We start from the raw sequence: 24,194 nt of genomic DNA on the forward strand, positions 1-24,194 counted from the left end.
GTGAACAATTCAACCTGTCCCTCTAGAAAAAGCACACGGCCACCGAAGCGTCATCAGCAGGCACGGGAAGAGACGCTCCGGGAGGGCCCAGACAACCGGTGGGAGGAAAGCACTTCCAAAGGAAGGGCACCAAACCCAGCAGCTGGCTCTCTGCTGACCCTCCTCTGAAAGATCAGAAAAGAAAGCGGGGGGCACAGCCCGGTAACTTGTGTCCTAGAAACGTAGTCTCTCCGCGAGCCCAGAAAAAAGAATCTTGAGTAAATACCTTTCCAAGGATGCAAGAACAAATGCATGCCAGGAGCCTTCTGATGCACTGGCTGTACCTTTATTATTTTTACCTCGTTCACTAGTAGGTCCGTGATGCAAGGTTACCGTACACAGTTAGATAATGTCTGCATTGCACATCTAAGGCTATACAGCAAAAGAACCAGAATTAGTACAAATACAAGAACTATATTTACATTCTGTATACTCAAGCTCCAAACATCGGATCATATTTACATAATAAAACATGAAAATGAAAATCTGAAATTAATAATGTACATTGTTGCTAATGTGCTCAACTCCTTACTGGGGAGAGATCAGTTTGCAAAGTCTTGGTTCGAAAAGGCCACGTATGCTCCATGGGTTCTGTTGCAGCGCACGAGGTGGCGAGGAGGGACCCCGACGGGCGGCGCCTTGGCGCAAGCAGGCCGATGGACTCCTCGGGGGAGCAGATGCCAGAATGTGCAGCCTGAAAAAGGGGACTCGGAGACATGGAGACGACACACAACAGCCAGGGTTCGGGAAGAGACCAACCTCAGCTCGACCTTCTGAGCACAGCTTTTAACATGAAATTTGTATCAATTCTCATCCTTTCCATTAAATGATCACAGGCTTTCCTAAGATTCCATGGGGCTCGAATGCAACTTTCTGAAATGGCCTTTTGAACAACAGCAGCAGAAAATCTCTCAGCTGACATTTCAATTTGCTAAGGAAGCACAAATCCATACGTCCCTGCTACATACAGTAAGGGTCTGGCCACAGAGGACAGCTGTGGTGTGCACGAGCCAGAGTCCTGTTTAAAATACATTCAGCAAACCTTCCGTGAGCAGCAGCAGAATTAGTGTTTTCTTTTTAGGGAGCAGGTTAGCCATCACATTTTAACAAGGGAACCCAAAGCAAAAATGAAGGACCCGAGTCCAACAGACAGACAAGCAAGCCCTGATCCCCTCCCGGAGGCCGCGTGGGCACAGCATGAGGAAATGGAGGACCGACAGCTGCCACACGGCGGGTTGTCCGCTCTCTTCCAGTCCAATGTGCAATTAATCACAGCTCTATAAATATACACACACCTTACAAAATTAAATATCCCTGTAAATTAGAACAAGCAGCAGGCAACAAAGTCTTTGCTTTGAAATACGTGCCAGGAGAAGCCAGCTTAATTTTAGATCCCGAAAGACCCTTCACAATGATTTGACCTCACTCCTTCACCTTAAAAGAGCTGAAAAAACCCATCAAAAGTATGAGTAGTTGTGTAAGTTCTATGCAGCTAAGGGAAGAGAAAAGCAAAAGAGGAGTAGTTTCTTCGTTGGAAAAGTCCCGTCCCTTGGGCTCACAGTGCGCGCTGGAGCTCCGTCAGGTGTGCCGGGTCCGGGTGCCCCTCCCCACGCCCCCCCGCTGTGTGCGGCTGGTGGGGGGGGGGGCCCACAGCCTGGCCAGAGAGCTGGCTGACTCCCCAGGGCTGGCGCAGAGGGCAGGACGCTGGGCCCGGCTCTGAGTGGGGCTGTGAGGCCAGACTTTGCTTAGGCAGAGAGAGGCGAGGGGGAAGGAGGAGAGGGGAGGCTTACTTTTAACTGGCACTCACTTCTCCTTAATTTGCATACGAGCTCTTCCTTTCTGTTTTTGTTTTGTTGCTTGTTTAAAGGAATGCTTTAGGGAAAAAAAACACAGAAGAAACCCTCAAAAGGTAGTTTCCTTAAATACTATTCCTTAAATACGAATACAATATTAATATCATATTAAGTAACAACTTTCCTGCCACCGTGGCTTCAGCTAAAGCCTCATAAGCAGCTCCTGCCACCAGGGCTCTCTCAGCTTCTCAGCAGGGCTGGACCCGCCCAGAAAGGGAACGCTGATCTCGAAACTGTTCCAACTCCAATCTGAAAATGGGCCGCGGGAGGAAGAGGGGCCGCCCGTGAGGGCTGTCCTCAGACGGCGGAAGTGCACCTGCCTGAGACCCGGCAGGCAGGACTGTGCGTGTCCTCCTTCCGCAGGAGGCCCTCCTCCCGGGGGTGCTATGACCGTCCAGTCCCACCTGTCCTGGTATCTGACTCCAAAGCAAAGACTTTCCCAGCCCGTTTTGTTTGAGTTAGAAGAAAAACCAAATGTCATTTCAGCTTCTCATGTGTCTGTACTCCCCCTCAGCCCTCCCCACCTCCCTGTGACAGACACAGGGCCCTCTGTCAGGCTTCGTGACAAACAGCAGCGGCACCTGTGCCTTCACTAAGACTAATCTTCAAATTTCATCTTCGTCTCCCTGCAGCTGGACTTCCTTCCAGTCCAGGAGCTGCTGCGAAGCACCGACAGTACGCACCGGAAGGGCCATCGTGTCCGTCAGGAACCTCTAACTACACTAAAAGTCTCACGCACCGCTTAGAAAACAAGTAACGTTACAGTTAATGACCTATGTTTAAGGAGAGAAAAAAAGTTAGAAATCTACTGTAGAGTTTTTATTGATCACTTTTCGGCTAAGGTCACAGCCCGTGATTTCTATCGTTTCTCTTAAGCTCACCACGATTCACTTTTCTTCCCTGTGCAAGACAACTGCACTGAAGCCGAGAGACCTGTCCCCAGAGATGAGCCCAAGCAGGAAGTCAGAAGCCAGGGTCCACGGACGGCGCGCCTGCCGGGCTCTCACACACGAGCCCCGCCTGGGCTGCCGGACCCCACAGAGTGGGCAACCTCACGGCTGGGGGCCCTCAGGCTCCACAAGGTGGGAGAGGGCAGCTACCTTCCTGAACACCCGACGAGGGTCAGAGGTTTGCGCGAGGGGGGTCAAGGACGGCACCAAACACCCCAGGCCAACTGGCAAGGCGGCTGGAGCAACCGGGAGGCCTTCTCGTCCCCAGCTCACGCCTAGAAAACCTAACTGCCTGGCAGCTCGAAGAGAAGGAGGATCGATCTTCTTCCTCGCTGGCTTCCGGGTGCAGACGACCCTGATCCGTCAGAGAAGGAGACCGGCAGCAGCGAGCGTCCTCCTTTCTCCTCCGGCGATACTTCCGCCTCGGATTCCTCCGGCGATACTTCCGCCTCGATACTTCCGCCTCGGATGAAGACACCGAGGAGAGGCCAGGCGGACGCAGCAGCGAGCCACGGGGGCCCTGGCCTGGGCACACCGCCTCCTGCCCCCAGGGGTCCTTTTGTTTTGTTTTAGTGGTGGGGAGGGAGCGGCTCTAACCCTGGGATACAGAAGGCAAAGCCTGCCATGTCTGCGTATTTATGATTACATGGGGAGCAGCATTACTGAAAGTATTTTCAATTTGACACGGATCATTGAAAATGCCCACTGGACTCAGAGGGAGACTTCAAGTCTACACTTGCAAGTTAACACTTGTTCGATGAAAGGGGGCTAGAAGGATCACAAGGTCACTGCTCAGCGTCGCCGTAATTATAAGGACAACAAAGCCCCCGAGAAGGGGAGTCGCCCCCCCCCTTGGGGAACAGTGGTGTACGACATGGCCCTAATTCCAAACTGTACCATCATCACTAACGCCAAGAAGAGAAATGAGAAATTCGGAGAGAAGAGCAGTTCGCAGGAGCCCCGCTGGGAGGAGCTGCCCTACTGCCCGTCCTTCCTCACGAGCCGCCGCCAGACCCCGCGGTCCTCCCAGACGCACGGGCCACGTCCTTGGCTTTTCCCTTCCTATGGGGTCAGCGGCAGCTGCTGTTCCAGGCCCGGTAAAATGTCCCCCCTTCTCTCTTCCACTAAGAGAAAACCGTGTAGCTACATTCTAAATAAGCTCCAATTTCAGAGAATGTACCTGTGCCATTTCTAAGCTCACTACAACCTTTTCCCTGGATGGAAAATGCAGCGATTAGCAATGACAAAAAGAGAGGAAAGGGAAAAAGGTCAAGTTTTTTCCTTTCAGGTTCAAAAAAGGCCAGATGTTTCCTCCCTTAGTCTCTGATGCCACCCCCCCAAAATTAAAGTGATACCACAAGTAGAGAAAAGAAAAAAGAACATATTATGTGGTCTTAAAAAACAGACAAAGATATCCAAAGACAGCAGCACAGACATCACGGGTGGTCAGATGCGGACCTGTCATACAAAAGGAAGCCAAAGGTCACGAAAAAGTAATTTGGAGATTCACCAGATCTCCTCTGGGTCATTTGTGTTTGTTCGTTTTTTTTTTCTCCCTTTTGTTGGGCCACATGCTATTACCACGATTCTCGGCACAGGAGAAAAGAAGGATACAGAGCAATGGAGACGGGACCAGAGAGCTAGGAGGAGCGTGGACAGGAGAGAAAGCAGTCACGCCACAGGCTTACACACGAGAGGGGTCGTCAAGAATCACAGAGAAGTGAGGGGCAACACTTTCTTTATCTCTCGAAGGTGAGTGAGGGCGCTCAGCAGAGTCACTTAGTACTTCGGTTCGCTCGGGCACCTGCGGGACAGTTTTGACCTGCAGGTGACAGAGGGAAAGGAGGGGTTAGAAGCCGGATCCAGATGTCCGTCTCCTCACAGGTCTCTTTGCTCTGCAGCTGCCTCCTTGTGCTTCTTCCCTCCTGTCGGGCACCCATGGCCCAGGTCTCCAGACTCCCCGCAGAAGCAGGCTGAGCTATGGTCTTCCCCATTCGGGGGGCCCGGACTCATGCCCCTCACAGGCTCAGAGGCTTGACCACAGGCCGGAATACTGGGAGACCGTGAAGGTTCTCGCCACCTTCCCTTGACTCAGTCCCACGGACCTAGCTGCAGAACCCTTAAGAACAAAAAGTCACGGGGCACCTGGCTGACTCAGTGGGCAGAGCATGCGACTTCTGATCTCAGGGCTGTGAGTTCAAGCCCCATGCTGGGTGTAGAGATTACTCAAAAAAGAAAAAAATTTCTTGGAAAAAAAAAGTCAAAGCAGGACATTAACTGGGTACAAATGTGACCAGGTCCTCTTACCCATTCAGGACATCAGGTGACACCTCATGAGGAGCTGAGGCATCACTATCTTACACCCAGACTCACACTGCTGTCCTTCCTCTATATTCAATCTACGTTTGGGGAACAAAACTTCCTGCCGAGTTTGCATGGATGTCGCTGGGGCCAAGAGCCAAGAGGAGGAGGAACCACAAGGACTTCTTACCGTATGGTGCCGGCGAGCAGCGGGTTAAAGGCGTACAGCCAGTCGTTCATGTCTTTGTCACTGAGAGCCTGTAAAAGGGCCCCACGGTGCTTTGTGCACACAGCGAAGACGTTAGGTGTCTGAAAGAGACCCAGGCAGATGGGAGCGTTACGATGGCTGCTGACAATGGGGACCGCCCTGCCACTGTCAGAGGCGCCCAGCACTGCACACTGAAGGTTCCGAGAGACCAGGCATGTGGGAGAGATGCCACGCCACGCAACCCAGAGCTCAGAACTCAGAAATGAAGGGCACATGGTGGCAATAAAAAGCCAAGAGAGCAGGACTGACCTTCACCATGGCCTGCTGGTCCTCACTGTATTCCACCTGTGCCGTGGACAGGTTAATGATGCCACGCTCCACTGGGTCTTTGTCGCTGTTATAGATGAAGACATAAGGGCGACGGACCACGACGAAATGTTTAGCCCAGTTGCTATAAAGTGGCTCCTTGAAATGCAGGTATCCTTTCTTAGAGACCACGGAGCTAAAAAGAACAGTTCCAGAGGTCAGTTTCTCACAAAAAGGAAGTAATCATGGCCTCAGAACCCTGAAAGTATGCCTCACCTGGACCCAGTCCCTATGATGAACAGAACAGGCAAAAGATCTCTCTGGCCTCAAATCTTCTCTGCTCAAGCAATATTGCAAACAGCACAAAGCACCACAGCAGACGCCTTGCAAGACATAGGTGGAGCACGGTCCCGGCCCAACTCTCCCCTCCCACATCCCAGTGGCATTAGAGTGACAGTCACCTCATGTTCAAGAGCAGAGAGCAAATTACTGCTGGTTTATCTTTTATACCTGGCATTCCTGGTCAATTCAGTACTCACCCGGGTCTAATTTCTTCAATATCTGGAACAAGATTGAGAAATTCATTTTTTCCTGCTCGGGCCAAATAGGGCGTTTCCACAGTTGGGACGATCTGAAACTGTTCGAATTCTGGGCAGGGACTAGAGGCCCGGGAATTGGCTTCTGGGGTCCTTTAAAAGAGAGGGGGGTTGGGGTAACAAGGAGCTTCAGCAAGGCCACTGCATAATGTGTGCAACCCCCTCACCAGGAGGAACAAGACCACCCTTAACAGCAGTGGCTTTGCCAACGTCGGTTCCAGAGAGCTCGGCTGAGGAGGCAGGCTGATTCCACATTCAGCCGGGGCCGTCCGTCAGAAGCTGCGAGCATCAACTCCATTCCCTTCCAGTTTCTATTTAGTCCCAAGGTCACAACAAGGGCAGTGGTCCTCCAAGTGCAGTCCCTGCCCGGGAGCATCAACCTCGCCTGGGAACTTGATGGAAATTCACAGCGTCGGGCCCCACCCCAGATGTACAGAATCAGAAACGCTGGCCGGGGCTCGGCCACCTGCACTCTAACAAGCCTCCCGGTGATGCCGACGTGCACTAACGTCTGCGAACCGCTGTGCTGAGGGGCTGGCAGGGAAAGCATGAGCGGGAAGAACGATTCGGCCCGCAGAGCCCGCTGGCCCAGTCCAGGCCTGTCACGTGAGGAGAGCCGGTGCTCCGCACTGTGACCTGTCGTTGCCGAGCAGCGTAGTCTGATGCCACGTATTCCACCAATTCTAAAGCTTCTTCACACTTCACCACTTCTCAGGTCGGGATGCACCTTACAATCGACGGCAGGTCCCACTGTAGGGGGCAGTGCTTTTTTTTTCTCAGGGGCACGTAAAATAACGTGTCGTAGGTGATGTCATCCTTGATTTAATTAAACTGCCTGCTTGTGTTATTTTCTCTGCCGCAGTCAACCGTGGCCAGGCTGGTGCCGCAGGACAGGCGGCTGGACGGGACCCGGTGGGCTCGGACAGGTGAGCACGGGGCACCGGGATGGGCACAGGCGTTTGGTGGTGAGTTGCAAAGAAGTGATTACAGTGAGGACTCATGGAATCTAGACTAAATTTGTCTCTGTTATTCTTACCAACCTGTTTCATTGTGTCATCAAAATATTGTTTTCCAAAGTAGTTTCTGTTTTCCCTGCAGTGAGGCCCCCTCTGTCTGATATGACTGGGGGGCCAGCAAGGGCGGGCATGGAAGGCCAACAGGAGCAGAGAGGAATTCAGAAGAGGCACTGAGGGTTTTTGTGCAGAAAGCTGCTGAGGCGCAGGTCAGAAAGAGCAGGCGCATCTCCCTGGGACCGCGAAGTCCAGAAAAGGCCCCATGTCCCTCGGAGGACTGTCGGGACAGATGGTCCTGGCCTCGGCTGAGCGCCCCTGACTCTGGGAAGGCTAGCATTTCCTTGGGCTCTTAGCTTAGCTTATCTCAGTGAAGGCTGGGTACTTGCCTTTTATTTTTTTTTAACGTTTATATTTATTTTTAGTAGTCTCTACTAACAATGTGGGGCTCACACTCATGACCCCAAGATCAAGAGTTATATTCTCCACCAACTGAGCCAGCCAGACATCCCTTTTATTGAAAAAATTTTTTTTAAGTTTATATATTTATTTTTTTAATGTTTAATTATTCTCACTGCAAGGGCAGAGAGAGAAGGAGATGTAGAATCTGAAGCAGGCTCCGGGCTCTGAGTTGTCAGCATAGAGCCTGATGTGGGGCCTGAACCCATGAACCGTGAGATAATGACCTGAGCCGAAGTCAGATGCAAAACCAACTGAACCACCCAGGTGCCCCTAAAAATTTTTTGTTTATTTTTGAGAGAGAGAGAGAGAGAGAGAGAGCGAGCAAGCGAGCGAGCATGAACAGGGGAGGGGCAGAGAGAGAGGGAGACAGAATCTGAAGCAGGCGCTAGGCTCTGAGCTGTTAGCACAGAGCCCCATGTGGGGCTTGAACTCACAAGCCATGAGATCATGACTTGAGCCCAAGTCAGATGCTTAACCAATGGAGCCACCCAGAAAACCCTTATTTATTTCTTTTAAAGTAAATTAGGTTACTTACTTCTGATCCAGAGAGTTGCTCCGAGCTTCTACGAGAGAGGGGCAGGTGGAGGAGGGGGTGAGAGTGGCGCTGCTGAAGCTGGACACCGACGGGTCCCGTCCGATAGGAGAGATGTCGGACAGCTGGAGGCGAACACAAGACAGCAAGTGAGATTCGGCCAGGAACACCCAACGCCCCCGCAGCGAGGAGCTGTGATAGATGTATGTATGTACGCACGTATGTATTTTTTTTAGGACATACAAATATTGTATGGCCAGAGTCTCACAACAGGACTCATTTACAAAAGAGGCAAGGCTGGCTTTTTATTTTGACTGTCCTCCTGCATTAAATAATGACCCTGTGTCTCTGAGCCCAGCACTTGGAACAGGCGCTATTCTAAGAATATGGCAGAGGCCCTGCCCCGCTGGAGCTTTCATTCTAAGTGGAGAAAGCAGACAACAAACAAATCCACTAACACTCTGAGGAGTGCCAGGCAGGCCTGTGATCCAGTGGTTCTACTACTGACTATTTACCCAAGGCAAATGGAGACACTATTTCCAGTGGACCCTCAGTGGATATGCACACCTCTGCTCACCGCAGCATTGTCTACACTAGCCAAAAGTGTCTGTCACTAGATGAATGGGTAAAGAAGCTGTGGTGCATAGACACAATGCAGTGTTACTCAGCCACAGAGATGACATCTTGCCATTTGTGATAAGATGGATGGACCCGGGAGGGTATTATGCTAAGTGAAATATGACAGAGAAAGACAAATACCATATAATTTGATTTATATGTGGAACCTAAAACACACACAAAAAACAAACAGATTTTTAAATATAGAGAACAAAATGAGGGGAGGTGGGTGAGGGGATGGGTGAGACAGATGAAGGGGATTAAGAGGTACACACTTCCAGTTATAAAATACAGGAGGGGGCCTGGGTGGCTCAGTCGATTGAGCGTCCGACTTCCACTCAGGTCATGATCCCACAGTTCATGGGTTCAAGCCCTGCATTGGGCTCTGTGCTGACAGCTCGGAGCCTGGAGCCTGCTTCAGACTCTGTGTCTCCCTCTCAAAAATAAATAAACATTAAAAAAATAAAAAGGGGTGCCTGGGTCACTCAGTCAGTTAAGCATGAGATTTTGGCTCAGGTTATGATCTCACGGTTCGTGGGTTCGAACCCAGCATCGGGCTCTGTGCTGACAGATCAGAGCCTGGAGCCTGCTTCAGATTATGTGTTTCCCTCTCTCTGTGTCCTCTCCCCCACTCACACTCTCTCTCAAAAAATAAAGATAAAAAAATTTCTTTTAATAAATAAATTCAATAAGTCACGGAAATGACAAGTACCGCACAGGGAATACAGTCACTGATGCTGTAATAACATCTTATGGAGACAGAGGGGGGTTACACTTATAATCGTGGTGAGCATTGAGCGATGTACAGAATTGTTCAGTCACCACGTGGTACACCTGAAGCTAATATAACACTGTCTGTCAATTATACTTCAATAAGGAAAGTGCCAGATAGCAGTAAGCGTTACAGCAAAAAATAAAGCAGGGAAAGAGGTCAGAAAGTTTCAGGAGCTGCTGCCTTTACACAGGATGGTTAAGGAGTCAATATTTGAGCAGAAAAATGAAGAAGATAAGGGAGCCTATCATGGGAACTTCTGGAAGAAGACAATTCCAAGGAAGGGGACAGCAAGGGTGCAGAGATCTGCTAGGCAGGAATGAAGACGGAGTGTCTAAGGAACAGCAGGAAAGGTCAAAGTGACTAGAACAGCATGAATGCTGGAAGGCTCTTAAAGTGTTCACCTCGCTCGTTGTCAGAAGCAGCAACGTTATGCCACCAACCTCAGGACCTCTGGTGTCCTGACCTACAGTGGTGCACCAGCCCCTCAGGACCTTCTCTGAGGGATTCAGGGAAAAGCCAAAACCTTTCCCATCTGGTAACACCCTAGGAGACACAGGGGACTACTTTTACCTGCAGAAGTCCGTGTTCTGACTCTAAAAAGTGAAGTAAACACAAAGGCAGGTATGTCCGGCAATCTCACCCACGATGCGACACCCGCCCGAAGGCCCCTGAAAGTCGGGAGACCTGGGAGAAGAGATGTGAGCTCACCTTACAGTCACTGACGCTGCCGTGCAGCTGGCTGAACTCCCGGTTGAAAGTGTGCGTGAGAAGTTGCAGGCACTGGGGACAGAAAGGCAAGTGTAAGTTTCGGTGGTGAAATGAAGCCCTGGATGCAAGGCAGGAAGAGAAACAACAGGCCTAAGACCCACAGTGGGGCTCAGGTGCTGACCAAACAGCTCTAGAAATTAAATCTGAATGTAGCAAGGGAAGCCGGGCAGGTACCTAATGAAGAAGAAATTAAGTGGATAAAAAAAGCCAAATCAAGACTACAAAAGTGAGTAGCTGCCAGCAGCACCACAGTTTAGAGCAACAGCCCCCCTTCTAATCTGTTCCGGTACCAGAGGGCGTGGAGGCCTCTGGATGGACATATTTTCCTAAGCCAACCAGAAGATCATTTGACTATTGAAGCAATACAACACCAAAGCCCCCCCCACCCCCCGCCTCACCTTCTCTATTCCACTGCTGGCCAGCTGGCCAGGCTCCGTATGGCCAGGCACCATCCTCAGCGACCCCTCTGCCCTCTCCCACCCCATCTGGGCAACAAGTGGTGCCGATTCTACCTCCTCGGTGTCTCCTCCACGACTACTCATCCTCTGGCCTCGGCTGAGACCTGCACCTGCTCCGTCCGGCTCACCACAATAGAGCTCTTTGTGCCTCTAGTCCCTCGTCACCACAAACCCACCCTCCTTACTGTGGCCACGGAGTCTTCCTAAAACACTAATACCTGTTTAAAATATTTCTGCATCACCCCACGACACTCTAAACTCCAGTCCAGTCCACAGACCCTGCCAGATCTGGTCCTGCCCCCGTCCACGTTGCCCATGTGATTCCCCAGTGCTGACGCTGCAGCACATGAGGCTCCCTCTGGTGCAGCCTTTCAAGGTCAGCTACCAGCGCCGGCCCATGGAGGCCACTCCTCTGGCTCCCCCGAATTGCAGACACACACCTTTATTACATGCTCGTCACCCGGTTCCCTGCGAGCTCAGTATGGGTAGCAACTGCATCTTATTCTACCTTCCCAGTTAGCATAGTCCCTGAAACGGAGGCCCTAAAAGAAGGTGGAAAATGAAAACTGCACCTGGTTCACGGGATCTCATGGGGGAAAACACTCAGCAAAGAGAAAGGAAGTCACACCTTGGTAGCCAGCTCCTTCTCTCGATCTACCAGGCTTTCAATGTCCGTGGAGTCGTAGCCGCTGCTCTCGCTGGGGGTGATGGCGCTTTCAAAGGTGGTGGTAGAGATCTGAGAGGAGATGCTGGTGGAGGTGCTGAGGGTCCCACTGCTGAGGCTGGGGGACAACGAGTCACTCAGGGATTTGGGGATGCTGTCACCAAGTCTCTCACGCAGCAGCAGGAAGTGGCGAGTTTTCTCCACCTAAGAAGATCAACACGGTGGCCTCAGCAAACACAAAGCTCGTTAAGATCTTCATAAGCAAGACATTGTACCTCTATGACGACCGAAAGCCGAAAAGCCAGGATCACACAGCGAAGGTGAGCGTGTGACCCACACTTGGGGAGTCATGGCCAAGAGTACCCCTGAGCGCCTACTGCCCCCGGGTACCTCGTGCAGGAGCTCCAGCTTCTCTAACTCCCACTGGTGCTCAAGGATGAGGCTGTCCCCGCGGGGCCGCCAGCCCGCTAAGTTCTCTTCTCCCCGCACGTATGCCACTGACGTATCCAAGACTTTTCTTCTCCGCCTCTGCATGCCTGGGGCAGAGAATGGAAGTCTTTTATTCAGAGAAAAATCTGATTCCATTTTTAGCTCAAAACACACTAATAATTCATACACATGGCACATGAAGACACTGGGATTTTGTTTATTAATAATAATTCACCCCTTTTTCCCCAAAGCGATTTTCTGAACCTCTTTTAAAACTGAGTTTTATATTCTTTGATAACTGTGATGACCGTAACACAACCTGAGAAAATGCCCAAGTTATTATGTTATGTGAAAACACAGAAAGGTCAAATCATCTGTGCCCTATGGTTCCAAAAACACATCCCTATGAAGAAAGTAGGGAAGGACCATTCCCGTGCCCCCCGCACACACCCCACATTCAGGAGCTCAGTTAGGATGGCAGATGGCAGATAGCTTTAGGCCCGTCATTTCCCACTAATCTCTAAAACTATACTGTTTTTACATGTCAAAGACACAAATTTATGTAATTAAAATCAAGAGTCAGATGCTTAACCTACGGAGCCAGTCAAGCACCTCTCAAATGTTTTTTTAAAAACCCTGATTTTTGTTCATGTTCTGGTTTATAAACCTAGAAATGCAAAGGGCTGCTTAAGGCCACCAAGCCAGAGGAGCAAGAGCAGCCCAGGGAGACATCCAAAAGGACACAGAACAAGTTCAACTTAGTAACTCGTCTTCCTAGGGCACAGGAAGTTCAAGTTACCTTTGGGGCTATACAGTGGAGAGGGAAATGGCTATGAGGCCTGGCAAGCCAAGTTCATTCTAAGACACTCGAAGTTTTCAGAGTCTGCTACAACCTCCTAACGTTTTGTTCAGCACAGGTTTTGTATCCGTTCTGCAGGCCATAAACCAACCAGCGTTGTTACTCAGGAACAGGTAACTCCCACCACCACCAAAAGACTGGCTTATAAGATACACCTGGTTTCTAAAGCCTTTTCCTACTCATGTGAGATAGATTTTTGACATAAAATACTCCAAACACAGGCAAAGATAACCATTGCCTCCCCGACCCACACGGCTTACCTGGACTACCCGTGTCTGCCATTTTGCACAAACTGAGTTCATAAATTCCAGTGACGCGATTGCTATTTGAATTAAAACAAACACTTGTTTGACTTCTCACAGCACGGAAACAGGAAAATCTCAATTCTCTCTACTTAAAGCGCTGTCTCCTCTGGAGGGACCACAGCCCACCCGTAAGTATACCTGCAGACACTTCCTAGTTCTTTTCTTATTCTCAACTTAAGTGTATTTTTCCTGGGAGGAGTTTGTTTTCCTCCCAATCTTTTGAATTACTTCAAAGGATGAATAAAATTGAACGATAAACCCTAAAGTTTAAAATACAAAGATAAAAATTAAAAATCTGTGTTTTCTCACCACGAGAGACAAGTGGGAGCAGGGGGAAGTCTGACCAGAATGAAATGATAAACATCAACTATGGGGGCACGTGATGTGGAAGGTTACTGAACCACTGTTGGTAATGCATATATTTTTTTAAGTTTGTTTATTCTGAGGAAGAGTGCATGTGCACACGCGTGTGGGGGAGGAACAGAGAGGAGAACCCCAAGCAGGCTCCTTACTGTCCGCAAAGAGCCTGACTAGAGTCTGACGCGGGGCTTGATCTCTCAAACCGCGAGATCATGAGCTGAGCTGAAATCAACAGTCAGATGCTTAACCGACTGAGCCACCCAGGCACCCTTGTGACGTGTATTTTTTACGCTGAGTAGGGACGCACAGGTATTGGTCTTCATGAATTTCTATACATCTTAAATATGAATAAATCTTTAACAGAAGAACATCTCAATGGTAATCCGTTAGAAATAATGACATCCAAGGAGCGTTTGGTCCCTGCAAAATTGTTGAGTGTTCACAATGTCATGCCCTTCCTTCCTTCAGACACTCGTCCCTCCATCAGTATCCCATTAAATGCCAACATTTAAAAGTTACTGCACTTCAGGCATCTGGTTGTAAGCTAACCCCGCAAGAGCAAGCCAGGGGCACTGAGGGCTCTGCTGACTCTATAGTAGGCGAACCGAAGGGAAACTAAACCTGTCCCAGAAACTTACGAGTCTGGTGACTTTGAGTAGCCACTGCCAAAGAGGCTGCGCAGAGAGCGCGGCGGCGAGATCTTGGCGTCCCGGGAGTAGAAGACCATGCACACGTCTTTGGTGATGACCGCCGGCTGGATGCAGTGATCCAGCTGAAAGCAGAAAGGGGTGGGCTCTGATTAAACGCAGACGGAGCACTGTGGCAGGAGTCCGTGCACGGCCACAGCTGGAAAGCTGGTCCCGGACGTGGGGCAGGAAGATTTCAGCTCTACCAGTTGCTTCAACCACAACTCAGTGGACAGCGTGTGCGAGATCAGACGGGAGTCCTTGCATCTGCTTTATTTTTCTAATATTTTTAAAAGTTTTTTTCCTGTAATAATGGCTAATGTTTATTATTGACTATGTGCCAAGCACTGTTCTAAGTGCTCATATATGATCTCTGCACATCTTTCTGAGGGAAATGCCATTATTTTAACTCTTGTTTAAGAAATGAGGGAACTGAGGCAGAGAGATAAGTCCCTGTGTAAGGACATGTTGGCGGAAGCAGCAGCACGGGATCTGAGCTCAGAGGGGCTGGTTCCAGGGTCTGTGCTGTTAACTGCTACTGGGCGCAAACACACAGGCCAAGTTTTCTTAAAATCATACCTTCTTTGAAGAATGGTGATTAGGCTTCTAAAACTGATGCTCTAATAGAAATCAGAGGACTTAAAAAATTGTTACTATTTTTTTAGTAATCTCTACACCCAACATGGGGCTCAAACTCACGACCTCAAGATCAAGAGTTGCAATCTCTTGACTGAGCCAGCCAAGCACCCTGTTGTATGACTTTTTGATTAAACAGAGACTAGGCACAGACTCTCCCACAACCAGAACGGTAGCGAACAGTTGACAAAAATCAGTCAAATCTTTCCTCTTCATCCCCTGCGGTCACCTGCCCACTGCTCAAGGCTAGTCACTTGTGGCCATTCAAGTTCAGAGCCTCCTCACCTCTAGGTACGCTGACAAGGTCATGTAGATCTTTTCCCCATAGGGTGTCACTCGGTTCAAAAGGAGAGAGTTATGGAGGGAGCTGTCCCACACAGCCTCGAAACGGTAGAAGGTCCTAAGGTGAGAAAGGCAAGAGGGAATTATCCAAAGAAGCGAAGTCACATAGTTAAGGTGTCAGTAACACTGACAGTAACACTGCCGAACCCTACACCAACAAACACTTGCAATATATCAAAATCTAACAATAGAGCGCAGCCTTTACCTCCTCAGAGGAAAAGGTAGGTCCCCAGACTCTCACCCCACCCGCTCTCTGGGGACACTCAGTTCTGCCTTTTTTTTCCCTGGACAAGCCTGCCTCTCTGCCTGTAAACATAAAAGAGATCAATCAGAGAGATTAAGCTGAAAAGGATAAGTGGGTAGAGACAGAAACTAAAGGAAGAAAGCCTAGGTAAGCTCCTCTATCAGTCAACAAAGAGAGCAGGAAACAAAGCCTCAGTAGTTTGTAAGCCTGTCATCACAGGCTGGGAAATGTCACAAACATACTGAGAAGACTGACAGAGGAAACAGAATAATCTAAGTACAGGGAGTCTTATTTTAAATAAAAAAACAAGTGGGTATCCCTAGGTGATGTTTTTCAGTAAAAGAATGATTTTAAAGCAGAGCTGGCTAATTACTTTTTGTTACTTTTCTAAAAAAAAATCCACATGAAAACCAATCTTACATTTGTTTAAATAACAACTAGAAGCTTGATTTCATAAATACCTATAACATTTTAAACTTGTTCTAGTATCTTTTTCGTTTCCTACTGGTACAACCCTGTAGACCTGACCTGACATCGGTCCTGCCCATTCTGCGGTTCATCTCCAAGCTCTGCGCTGAGGTACAGACCAGCCCCCGACTCCCCGCAGTCCCCCCGACGCCCCCCACAGGACCTGGAACGAGTGTCTACCTCTGACAGTGCGTGCTCCTCACCTGACTCGGCTCGAAACCGTTTCTGCACACTCCGCTTCCTGCCCAGTACGCCCCTCCCAACTCCTTCCCAAATGGTAACCTTGCTATTGCTGCCTTTTCTAGATTTCCTATGATAAATAACCGGCATATTTTCTCTCTAAACACAGGCCTGTGTTTTCTTCCCCTGAAACAGTCGAGAGAAAACAGTTCACTTCCACATCGCCCTGTTTCAATCAAAGAGTTTACTTTGGTTTAAGGCAAATTCTAACACTGGGTGGTGATAAGCACTATTTGGGCAGAAGCTCCCTCCCTGGGAGCTCTGTCACCCGAGACTCTGCTTGTACTGTGTCCCTGTGTGAATGTCAAGGTACCCGGAAGGGGCCTACCTGTCACAGCACAAGGTCTGGACACACCTGTGCTCAAGTGGAATGAACCCCCTTCTTGGAGCAAGGGCATTTATTACTCTGGGGAAGCCAGACAGAAGTCCTTGTCACTGCCGCCGAGAATCTCCCAGTGCCAGTATTTAGGGTTCACGGCTCTCTTTCAGCTGAGGCAAATGTTTTGAATTTGTGAAAGAAAAGCCTCCTCATTTCTGTTTTCAGGTTGGGTTTTCACTTAACCTAAGGAGGAAATTTCAGTGGTAGAACCTTGGCTAACAAAAAGGAAGTTCTGACTCCACTAAAATCTTCCTGTACTTGCATTGGGGGGTGGGGGGGGTGTTCCATTTGGCACGTGGGGGCGCTGCAGCACAGTCTTTTGGAACACCCACCGAAGACGGCAATTGTTCGGAGGCGGTGGTTAAGAAACCCCACTGGTGAGAAATGTCAAATGAATCAGGCTAGCACGAGAATTTAGAATTAGAAACCGGGCTGAGTCCTGAGATGTGTTTCCCTGTAGGGCTCCGACGGTGGTTACGAAATGATCCTAAATGGGTTTCTTGAGATGTTCTGAACATGGCAGTGCGTGTGCGCACGCGTGCGTATCTTTAAAAAGCAGACAGACATTTTAGGCTATGTTGTCATGTATCACTTCCTTCAGTTTTCTTCCCTAAATTAGATGAAGAGAGATGGGAAGAGGCTTCCCTCACTATTGAACCAGGATTTTTTTTTCTACTGCAAAAGAAAATAAATAGATAAGACAAGTAGCCCTGACAGCAGAAAGAGAAATGTTTAAAAATAAACAGCCTATTTCTCACAGACTCAGCTGCTCCATTAGCTAAACTGGTCTCTTCTATGGCGCAGGACAAAAGAAAGAAAACAGTGAGTAATTATGCAAAGCTACAGAGCAACAAACCTTTCAAGCTTCTGAAAGAGAGAGGACAAAGAACAGAAAACGGGGCCTGGGATTCTGTGTGAAAGGGGGCAGTGACGCTCTAATCTGAAGCGCAGCAGAAGAAAATCTGCGGGCGCTCGAGAATCAAATGGACAGGCTGAGTGAACAGAATGAGACTATGAACCGGACCCGTCACTTATGAAGCGGTGTGTGACGCTACGCACGTCAGAAAAACCCAGGGAGCCAAGGGCGCAGGAGAAGCTGTGGCTCTATTCTAGGTCTGCACGGGGGAAAACTACTAAATTAAAATAGGAATCCAAGCAACGTAAGACACAAAGCATTTTGATAAACTAGAATCTTCATGTGCAAAAAAAGCAAACAGAAAATACCTAGGAATATCCTTATCAAGAAAGAGCCTGCAAAAACATACAAAAGACTTTTGTTAGTGCAACAGCAGAACAAACCAGGAAAGAAGACAGAAAAGCAAAAGAGAAAAAAAAACATAAAAAAGACAAGTTTTCGGTTAAGCAAAGTAAATTCAAGTGGACTATTAACAGAGAATTCCACGGGGCACAGTGTGATAGACAGCTCACAATGATATGGGCCCCTTTCTCCTGAAACACTTAGTTACGGAAAATGCTGGGCACAGAGGGACTGTGAGGACCCCCATTAACACCTCCTCTCTGCAGGTGACTCAGTACTGGAAGGGGTAGGAAGTTGCTGTGGAATTAAGGGAAAACCAAATCGATTAGGTGACACAGAGGCAGGCCTGGGGAGAGATGCTGCAGTGGCCCCTGTTGGTCACACGTCTCCGTCAACACAAAGAGGCGCTCTCTCAGACACACATGCAGATAACACGTTCTTCAAGTTCACCTTTAAACATTAAAGCTCAGGCGAAAAGAACAAAAGCTCTTAACCAAATTCCAGTTAGCAACCTGCCGGATTAACTTACGCTGTGTGTAGTCCTAAAATACAAAGACGGATTGTCCGTTTCGCACTGAGCGTCCTACACTAGTCGGTATCTCATCCCCCCGGTTTGCTGCCTAGACTGCGTGCTGTGCTTACCGAGTGTCAACGGTATGTAGTCTTGACCCTGTTTGTTCGACTGTACTTATGATTATCTAATTTAATCCGATATTAGGCAAATCAATGAAACGTGAGGGCAAACATAATTTTTGTTTAGTGTGAAACAAAACTAAATTTAACATTTTTAAAAGATTTGATAATGCTGAGTTGTTTAAAAAAATGGCTGGTAAGTTTGGGTGTGATCAATGTAAATGTAAAATTTTAACAACAAATGATAAAAAATGTATAGGATTTTGCAATTAGATTTTCTTCATACGTTTCTAGTTCTTGCTCCACAGAATTACAAATCACAGATGATGAGTTATGGGTGTAGTTTTGCAAAAAAGATAATCAGAAGTCCAAAAATTATGCTACAACTAAAGAAAAGGCCTTGGCCCTACAGTAAGAGCTTGATAGGCTAACATACACTTACAGAGCTTAAATTAAAATGTTTGAAGTGCATGTCTTTCTATTTTACTTGACTCGAGCCGACTTTTTTGATTAATTAACTCTACACCTCTACTCTGAAAGATCAGCTGCTTCTAACAAAAAAGCCGAATCCATCTCCTGCCGTATCTGACCGGCGGCCGGGTATGAGCTGTGCAGCTTCTGAAGGTCTCTCTAACACAGGCAGCTCAGCACCGCCAGCACTTCAACAACCAAACACCATCCTTCTCTGTAAGTTTTGCTAAGGAGCCTGGGGAAATTTAAGATCTATTTCTCATAGTTGCAAAGCAAACATGGTGAACGCCTGAATGCCTGCTGTCAGCGCGCAGCAGGCGGGGGCACACGTAGGGTTAGTGCTGACTTCCGAGAAACGGTATCGTTCACGATTCGGCCCAGGAATAGACCAGAGGGGGCCAGAGCAGGCTTCTCTCCCTCTGGACGCCCCGCCCCCCAATACAGGCACCCTCGTACTCAGTCCCCCTCCCTCACAGCGTGTGCGGCTCCTACTATAGCCATTTGCTTTTTATTCTTTCTTATGCAAAGCTATAACACAAGGAAATGATGAAGAAAAATTAATCCTCGCCCAAACTTTTATCCTGTTTCTGCCTTCTGTCTCATTTTTCCTCTCCCTCTTCCCAACACAGATGTGAGCAACTTTTTCAGGAACAGACAGAAGTATCCAGAAGTCCTCCTGTAATGCAAAGGCAGTGTTCCGAGCCCACATCCACACACACGGCCAGCCGCTTCCCAGTCCTCGCTACATAAAGGAAGGGCGTCTCTGTGCCCAGTGACAGAACTCCCTTCCTGGGGAGCTGAGGGGCCGCAATCCATCTCCCCTCTGACATGGGGAGTAGGCTGCCCATGTGCCTTCAGCATGGTGTGTTGTCACTTGATTGTAAGATGGAATTTTGAGGGAAACTAACTTAAAAATAAAATAAAATTCATTATTTACAGCAGATAATCTTGGTCAGAAGAGTTTATATGTATGAATTTATCTCCTTTACGAGTGAACGAAAATGAAAAGCAAATACTGAGAATCCCGGAGCCTGTGCTGGCAGCAGCAAAGGCTAAGCCTGCGAGGAGGGCACGTCTCCGTGACACTTAGGACAGACAGACCTTTCCCACAGCTACCACCTCATAGGAGAACACTTCATCTCAGCAATCAGGAACTTCTACTTTAAAACCCTTGGGCAGAATGCTGAATTTTCTTTTTCTGTCCTCATGTCTAAGACTGTGTTGCATCTCCTCAAACTCCACACAGGAGAGGAGATTTTCACTCTGTACTGGTAACGGACCACATACACCCCTCTCCACAATTACCCGCTGCGGAGAGCGCGGTGCAGGGAGGAAAGGGGTGTCTGAAGCGAACGAGGAACTCATTGCTGCCCCTGAACGGGCGTCACCGGAGAACAAGGAACCCAGGAACCCGCGCGGGGCGGACCCGGGACGCGGCACAGGGGCCCCACCTGCTGGAGTTGTGGGAGGACTTCAGGTACTTGGCAGAGATGATGTTGAGGGAGAGGATGGCGTCGACCGCAGCCTCATCCACTTCAGCCTTATTCCTGATCCGGCCTGCAAGAAAGAATAAACAAACTAAGGCAGGGGTACACTTGCAAAAGAGATAATCAGAAGTCCAAAAATTATGCTACAACTAAAGAAAAGGCCTTGGCCCTACAGTAAGAGCTTGATAGGCTAACATACACTTACAGAGCTTAAATTAAAATGTTTGAAGTGCATGTCTTTCTATTTTACTTGACTCGAGCCGACTTTTTTGATTAATTAACTCTACACCTCTACTCTGAAAGATAAGCACAACAGAAACTCATTAAGCCAAAGAGAGACTTTAAACCAGTGTACCTTCAGGTGCTGGAAGGGTCACTCAGCCACCCGGCAAATGGCCCTCCACTCTTCCCCCTGCTGTCGTCCCTCTCATTCCCACATCTGGTCAATTGTGAGACCTTACTGGTTCTTTGTTCGGAGTTCCTCATATTCATCCCAACTTCTGTTTCCGGTATCACCTCCTGCTCACAGAGCTCACCCACTTCCTGTCTGGAACACTGCTATGGCCATTTCACTGGTCTCCTGGCTGCTTACCTCACATAGGCTTCAGAAGTCACTGCCTTCATTACACCACTTTCTTGTTCAAAATCCTACAACCCTGTTTTCCCAGGAACGCGAGGTGCACTGCAGAGAGGTTATGAGCACAGCCTCTGGCGCTAGACTGACTCTAGAGCTTATACCGTGAATTATTTAGTCTGGAGGCAAATCTCAGCTGTAACACTTTCTGGCTTGAGGCGCGGGCACATTGCTCAGCCTCTCTGAGCCTTTGTCTCCTCTTCTATGAAGTGTGATTGACAAGTCTTCCCTTACGTGATTGTTACAGCCATGTTACAGATTAGTTATGTTATGTTAAATAATATTTTTAGAGCATTCAGAAAAGCACCTGTTATAGAGTAAGGACTACACAAGTGTGTGTTAAAATAAAAAAATTTTTTGAAAGCTTGAAAAACCACTGCCCTAGACGCAACAGAGGGTAATCTCCCTTCCAGGGGTTCTTAATGTGGTCCGTAGATACTCAAGGGGTCTGTGTATAAAATTCAGGAGGTCCATGAGCTTGAATGAGAAACAAAAATTACAACTTTATTTTCGTGAACTGCTGACTGAAATCTGGCATTTTCTTCAATTATGAAGGGAGGGGACAATCCAGAGAAAAATCAGCAGAAGTTGTGACTCTATCCCTGTAGAAATCACAAATGTTTTCATACTAAGGTAGAACATCTCGACACTCATCACCGCTCTGGATGACAGAAATTAGACCTGCTGCTTCTTTAATGCACTTACTGCATAAATGGGAGGAAGAGCTTATACCATGAATTATTTAGTATCTGAGCAATTTCAGCAGCACTAGTGCCCTCGGTAGCCCTATGTACAGTGACCTTGAACAACACAGGTTTGAACTCCATGGGTCCACTTACACAGCTTTTTTTCAGTAAATACAGGATAGTGTTGTAAATATATTTTCTCTTCCTTATGATTTTATTTCCCCATGGCTTTTATTTTTTTTAAAGTAGTCTGCAGGCTCAGTGGGAAGCCCAGAGCAGGGCTTGAACTCATGACCCTGAGATCAAGACCTGAGCTGAGATCAAGAGTCGGACACTTAACTAACTGAGTCACTCAGGCGCACCCACCCACCATTATAATTTTCTTAATAACATCTTTTTTCCTCTGGCTTACTTTAAGAATATAATACATAATACATAAAACATACAAAATAGGTGTTAATCAACTAATTACATTATCAGGAAGGCTCTGGTCAACAGTAGGCTGTTAGCAGTTAAGTTTTGGAGAGTCAAAAGTTATACACAAATATTTAATTGCAGTTAAATTTTTTTTTAATGTTTTTTTTGTTTTTTTTTTAATTTTTGATACAGAGAGAGACAGAGCATGAGAGGGGGAGGGGCAGAGAGAGAAGGAGACACAGAACCGGAAGCAGGCTCCAGGCTCTGAGCTGTCAGCACAGAGCCTGACGCAGGGCTCGAACCCAGGAATGTGAGATCTGACCTGAGCTGAAGTCGGAGGCTTAACCAACTGAGCCACCCAGGCGCCCCTCATGGTTCATGAGATTAAGCTAACAGCACAGAGCCAGGTTGGGATTCTCTCTCTCTCTCCTTCTCTCTCTGCCCCTCCCCCAATCACACTCTCTCTTTGCTCTCTCAAAAATAAATAAATAAGCATTAAAAAGATAACGGCTGGTTGAATAACATATCCCCAATGATGGGAGTTGAGAAACAGTAGTTTCAAACTTGAGGCCACATACTCTCCAGTACTCCTTCTGCACACTCTGTGTTCTTCTAACGAGCCTGGCCTCTGTCCTTGGCTGATGGCATGTACTCACCTACCACCAGCTCACGAACATCCTTCCAATGGAGCTCACTCCCCTTCTCATGGATAATGGTCACTGTGATCCTTCGCTGGATGCCCTAGGGAATGGAGCAGGGTGGTAATTTAGCTGGGACTATCTAGGATCCCCTCTTGTGTGTTGTTTTCTGGATTGCACGGTGTGGGGGCTGGGCAAGAGGAGAGGAACAGACAGGGGGAAATGCTTTCCCCACTGTTTCTCTTCTTCTTCTTCTTCTTTTTTTTTTTTTTAATTTTTTTAAATAGGCTCCACACCCAATGTGGGACTTGAACTCATGACCCTGAGATCAGGTCACATGTTCTACTGACTGAGCCACCTTGGTGCCCCTCCACTGTTACTCTAAACAAAGGGATATCGATCAGGGGCTGAGGAAGAGCCAGGTTCTGATACGGCTTTAAGAACAAGTGCCCAGATGGTGTGACCCAGAGTATGAGACCCCCAGCTCCTATGCCCACCTGGGTGATAAACATTTTTTTTAAAGATTTTACTTTTAAGTAATCTCTACACCCAGTGTGGGGCTTAAACTCAACAACCCCAAGATCAAGAGTCACAGGCTCCACCGACGGAGCCAGCCAGGTGCCCTGGTCATAAGCATGTCAGAGCACTGACTGAATCTACTTTTGATTTACCTAAGGGGGACAACTACTTAGGTGGCCATGGCCAGATGGCCAGATTTCAGTCCACTGCAACTTTCATCCTCTCCCCATTAAGAACTTTCAACTATAAAAGTACAGTCTCCAAACACAGAAACTGTACACAAGAAAATAAAACTGTATAAAATGATGTGGGAGCTGCACCAATCAGAGGTTTTTTTCCAAATAGGTCTCTCAAAATAGATTTCTACATATGAGCAAGGGTATAATATAAGCCAAGGCCTGAGGAAGAAACATTAAAAAACATCCAAAAAAAGAAAAAAAAAAAAAAGCACAAGGTCTCCTTATCCCCCAAGCTGCCTGACGTGGAGAGGAAAAGCAGAGACGCAGGAAGGGCGGTGTTTCCGGTCTTTCCCAGGCCCTCTCTGGCTCCCTCATTAGTACCTGGTGAAGCAAAAATGTCCCCTGGCAGGGCAAGCCTGCTGTGTGGTCAACCACGGCTGGGATGTACCTAGAGGAACAGAAACGCAAGAGAAAGCAGTCAGAAGGGTGCTTGCACCCGGTGCTCCACCTGCCAGGCCCTCCTGCTGCGCCAGCCCCCCGCGGGCTCCGTCTCCCTGGTCTTCCTCACCATTTGGGCATTTAGCTCGTCACACAGTCACTTGCAGTGAATAAACCTTCTCCCATATCGGTGCCCCATCTCCCTTACTGGACCCGAGTGCTCACAGCACCGTGGCATTTTTGGCTCTCCCCAGCCTCCGCGTAACAGAGATTCCATAAATAGTGTACAACTGCAACAGCACGTGTCAGGAGGTAAGAGAGGGGTAATTTCAGATTTGAGGTCGTT

General features: G+C 48.3%; 1 protein-coding gene across 2 annotated transcripts in view; it reads right to left on the bottom strand.

The window, feature by feature from the left end:
• Positions 1-303: 303 nt before the first annotated feature.
• Positions 304-24,194, bottom strand: part of KIF1B (kinesin family member 1B) — a 125,823-nt gene continuing 101,932 nt past the window's right edge. For both annotated transcript variants that reach the window (XM_029946162.1, XM_029946163.1), the window contains 14 exons: positions 23,792-23,858; positions 22,731-22,815; positions 20,302-20,407; positions 15,101-15,215; positions 14,132-14,265; positions 13,089-13,150; positions 11,931-12,076; positions 11,505-11,744; positions 10,359-10,430; positions 8,261-8,382; positions 6,197-6,346; positions 5,661-5,853; positions 5,334-5,452; positions 304-4,664 (listed from right to left, as the gene is read on the bottom strand). In XM_029946162.1, coding sequence (XP_029802022.1) covers positions 4,622-4,664; positions 5,334-5,452; positions 5,661-5,853; positions 6,197-6,346; positions 8,261-8,382; positions 10,359-10,430; positions 11,505-11,744; positions 11,931-12,076; positions 13,089-13,150; positions 14,132-14,265; positions 15,101-15,215; positions 20,302-20,407; positions 22,731-22,815; positions 23,792-23,858 — 1,654 coding nt within the window. In that variant the 3' untranslated portion in view covers positions 304-4,621. The remainder of the gene's footprint in view (positions 4,665-5,333; positions 5,453-5,660; positions 5,854-6,196; positions 6,347-8,260; positions 8,383-10,358; positions 10,431-11,504; positions 11,745-11,930; positions 12,077-13,088; positions 13,151-14,131; positions 14,266-15,100; positions 15,216-20,301; positions 20,408-22,730; positions 22,816-23,791; positions 23,859-24,194) is intronic.

The sequence above is a fragment of the Suricata suricatta genome, chromosome 8, assembly GCF_006229205.1.
Source record: "Suricata suricatta isolate VVHF042 chromosome 8, meerkat_22Aug2017_6uvM2_HiC, whole genome shotgun sequence".
Classification (NCBI taxonomy): Eukaryota; Metazoa; Chordata; class Mammalia; order Carnivora; family Herpestidae; genus Suricata; species Suricata suricatta.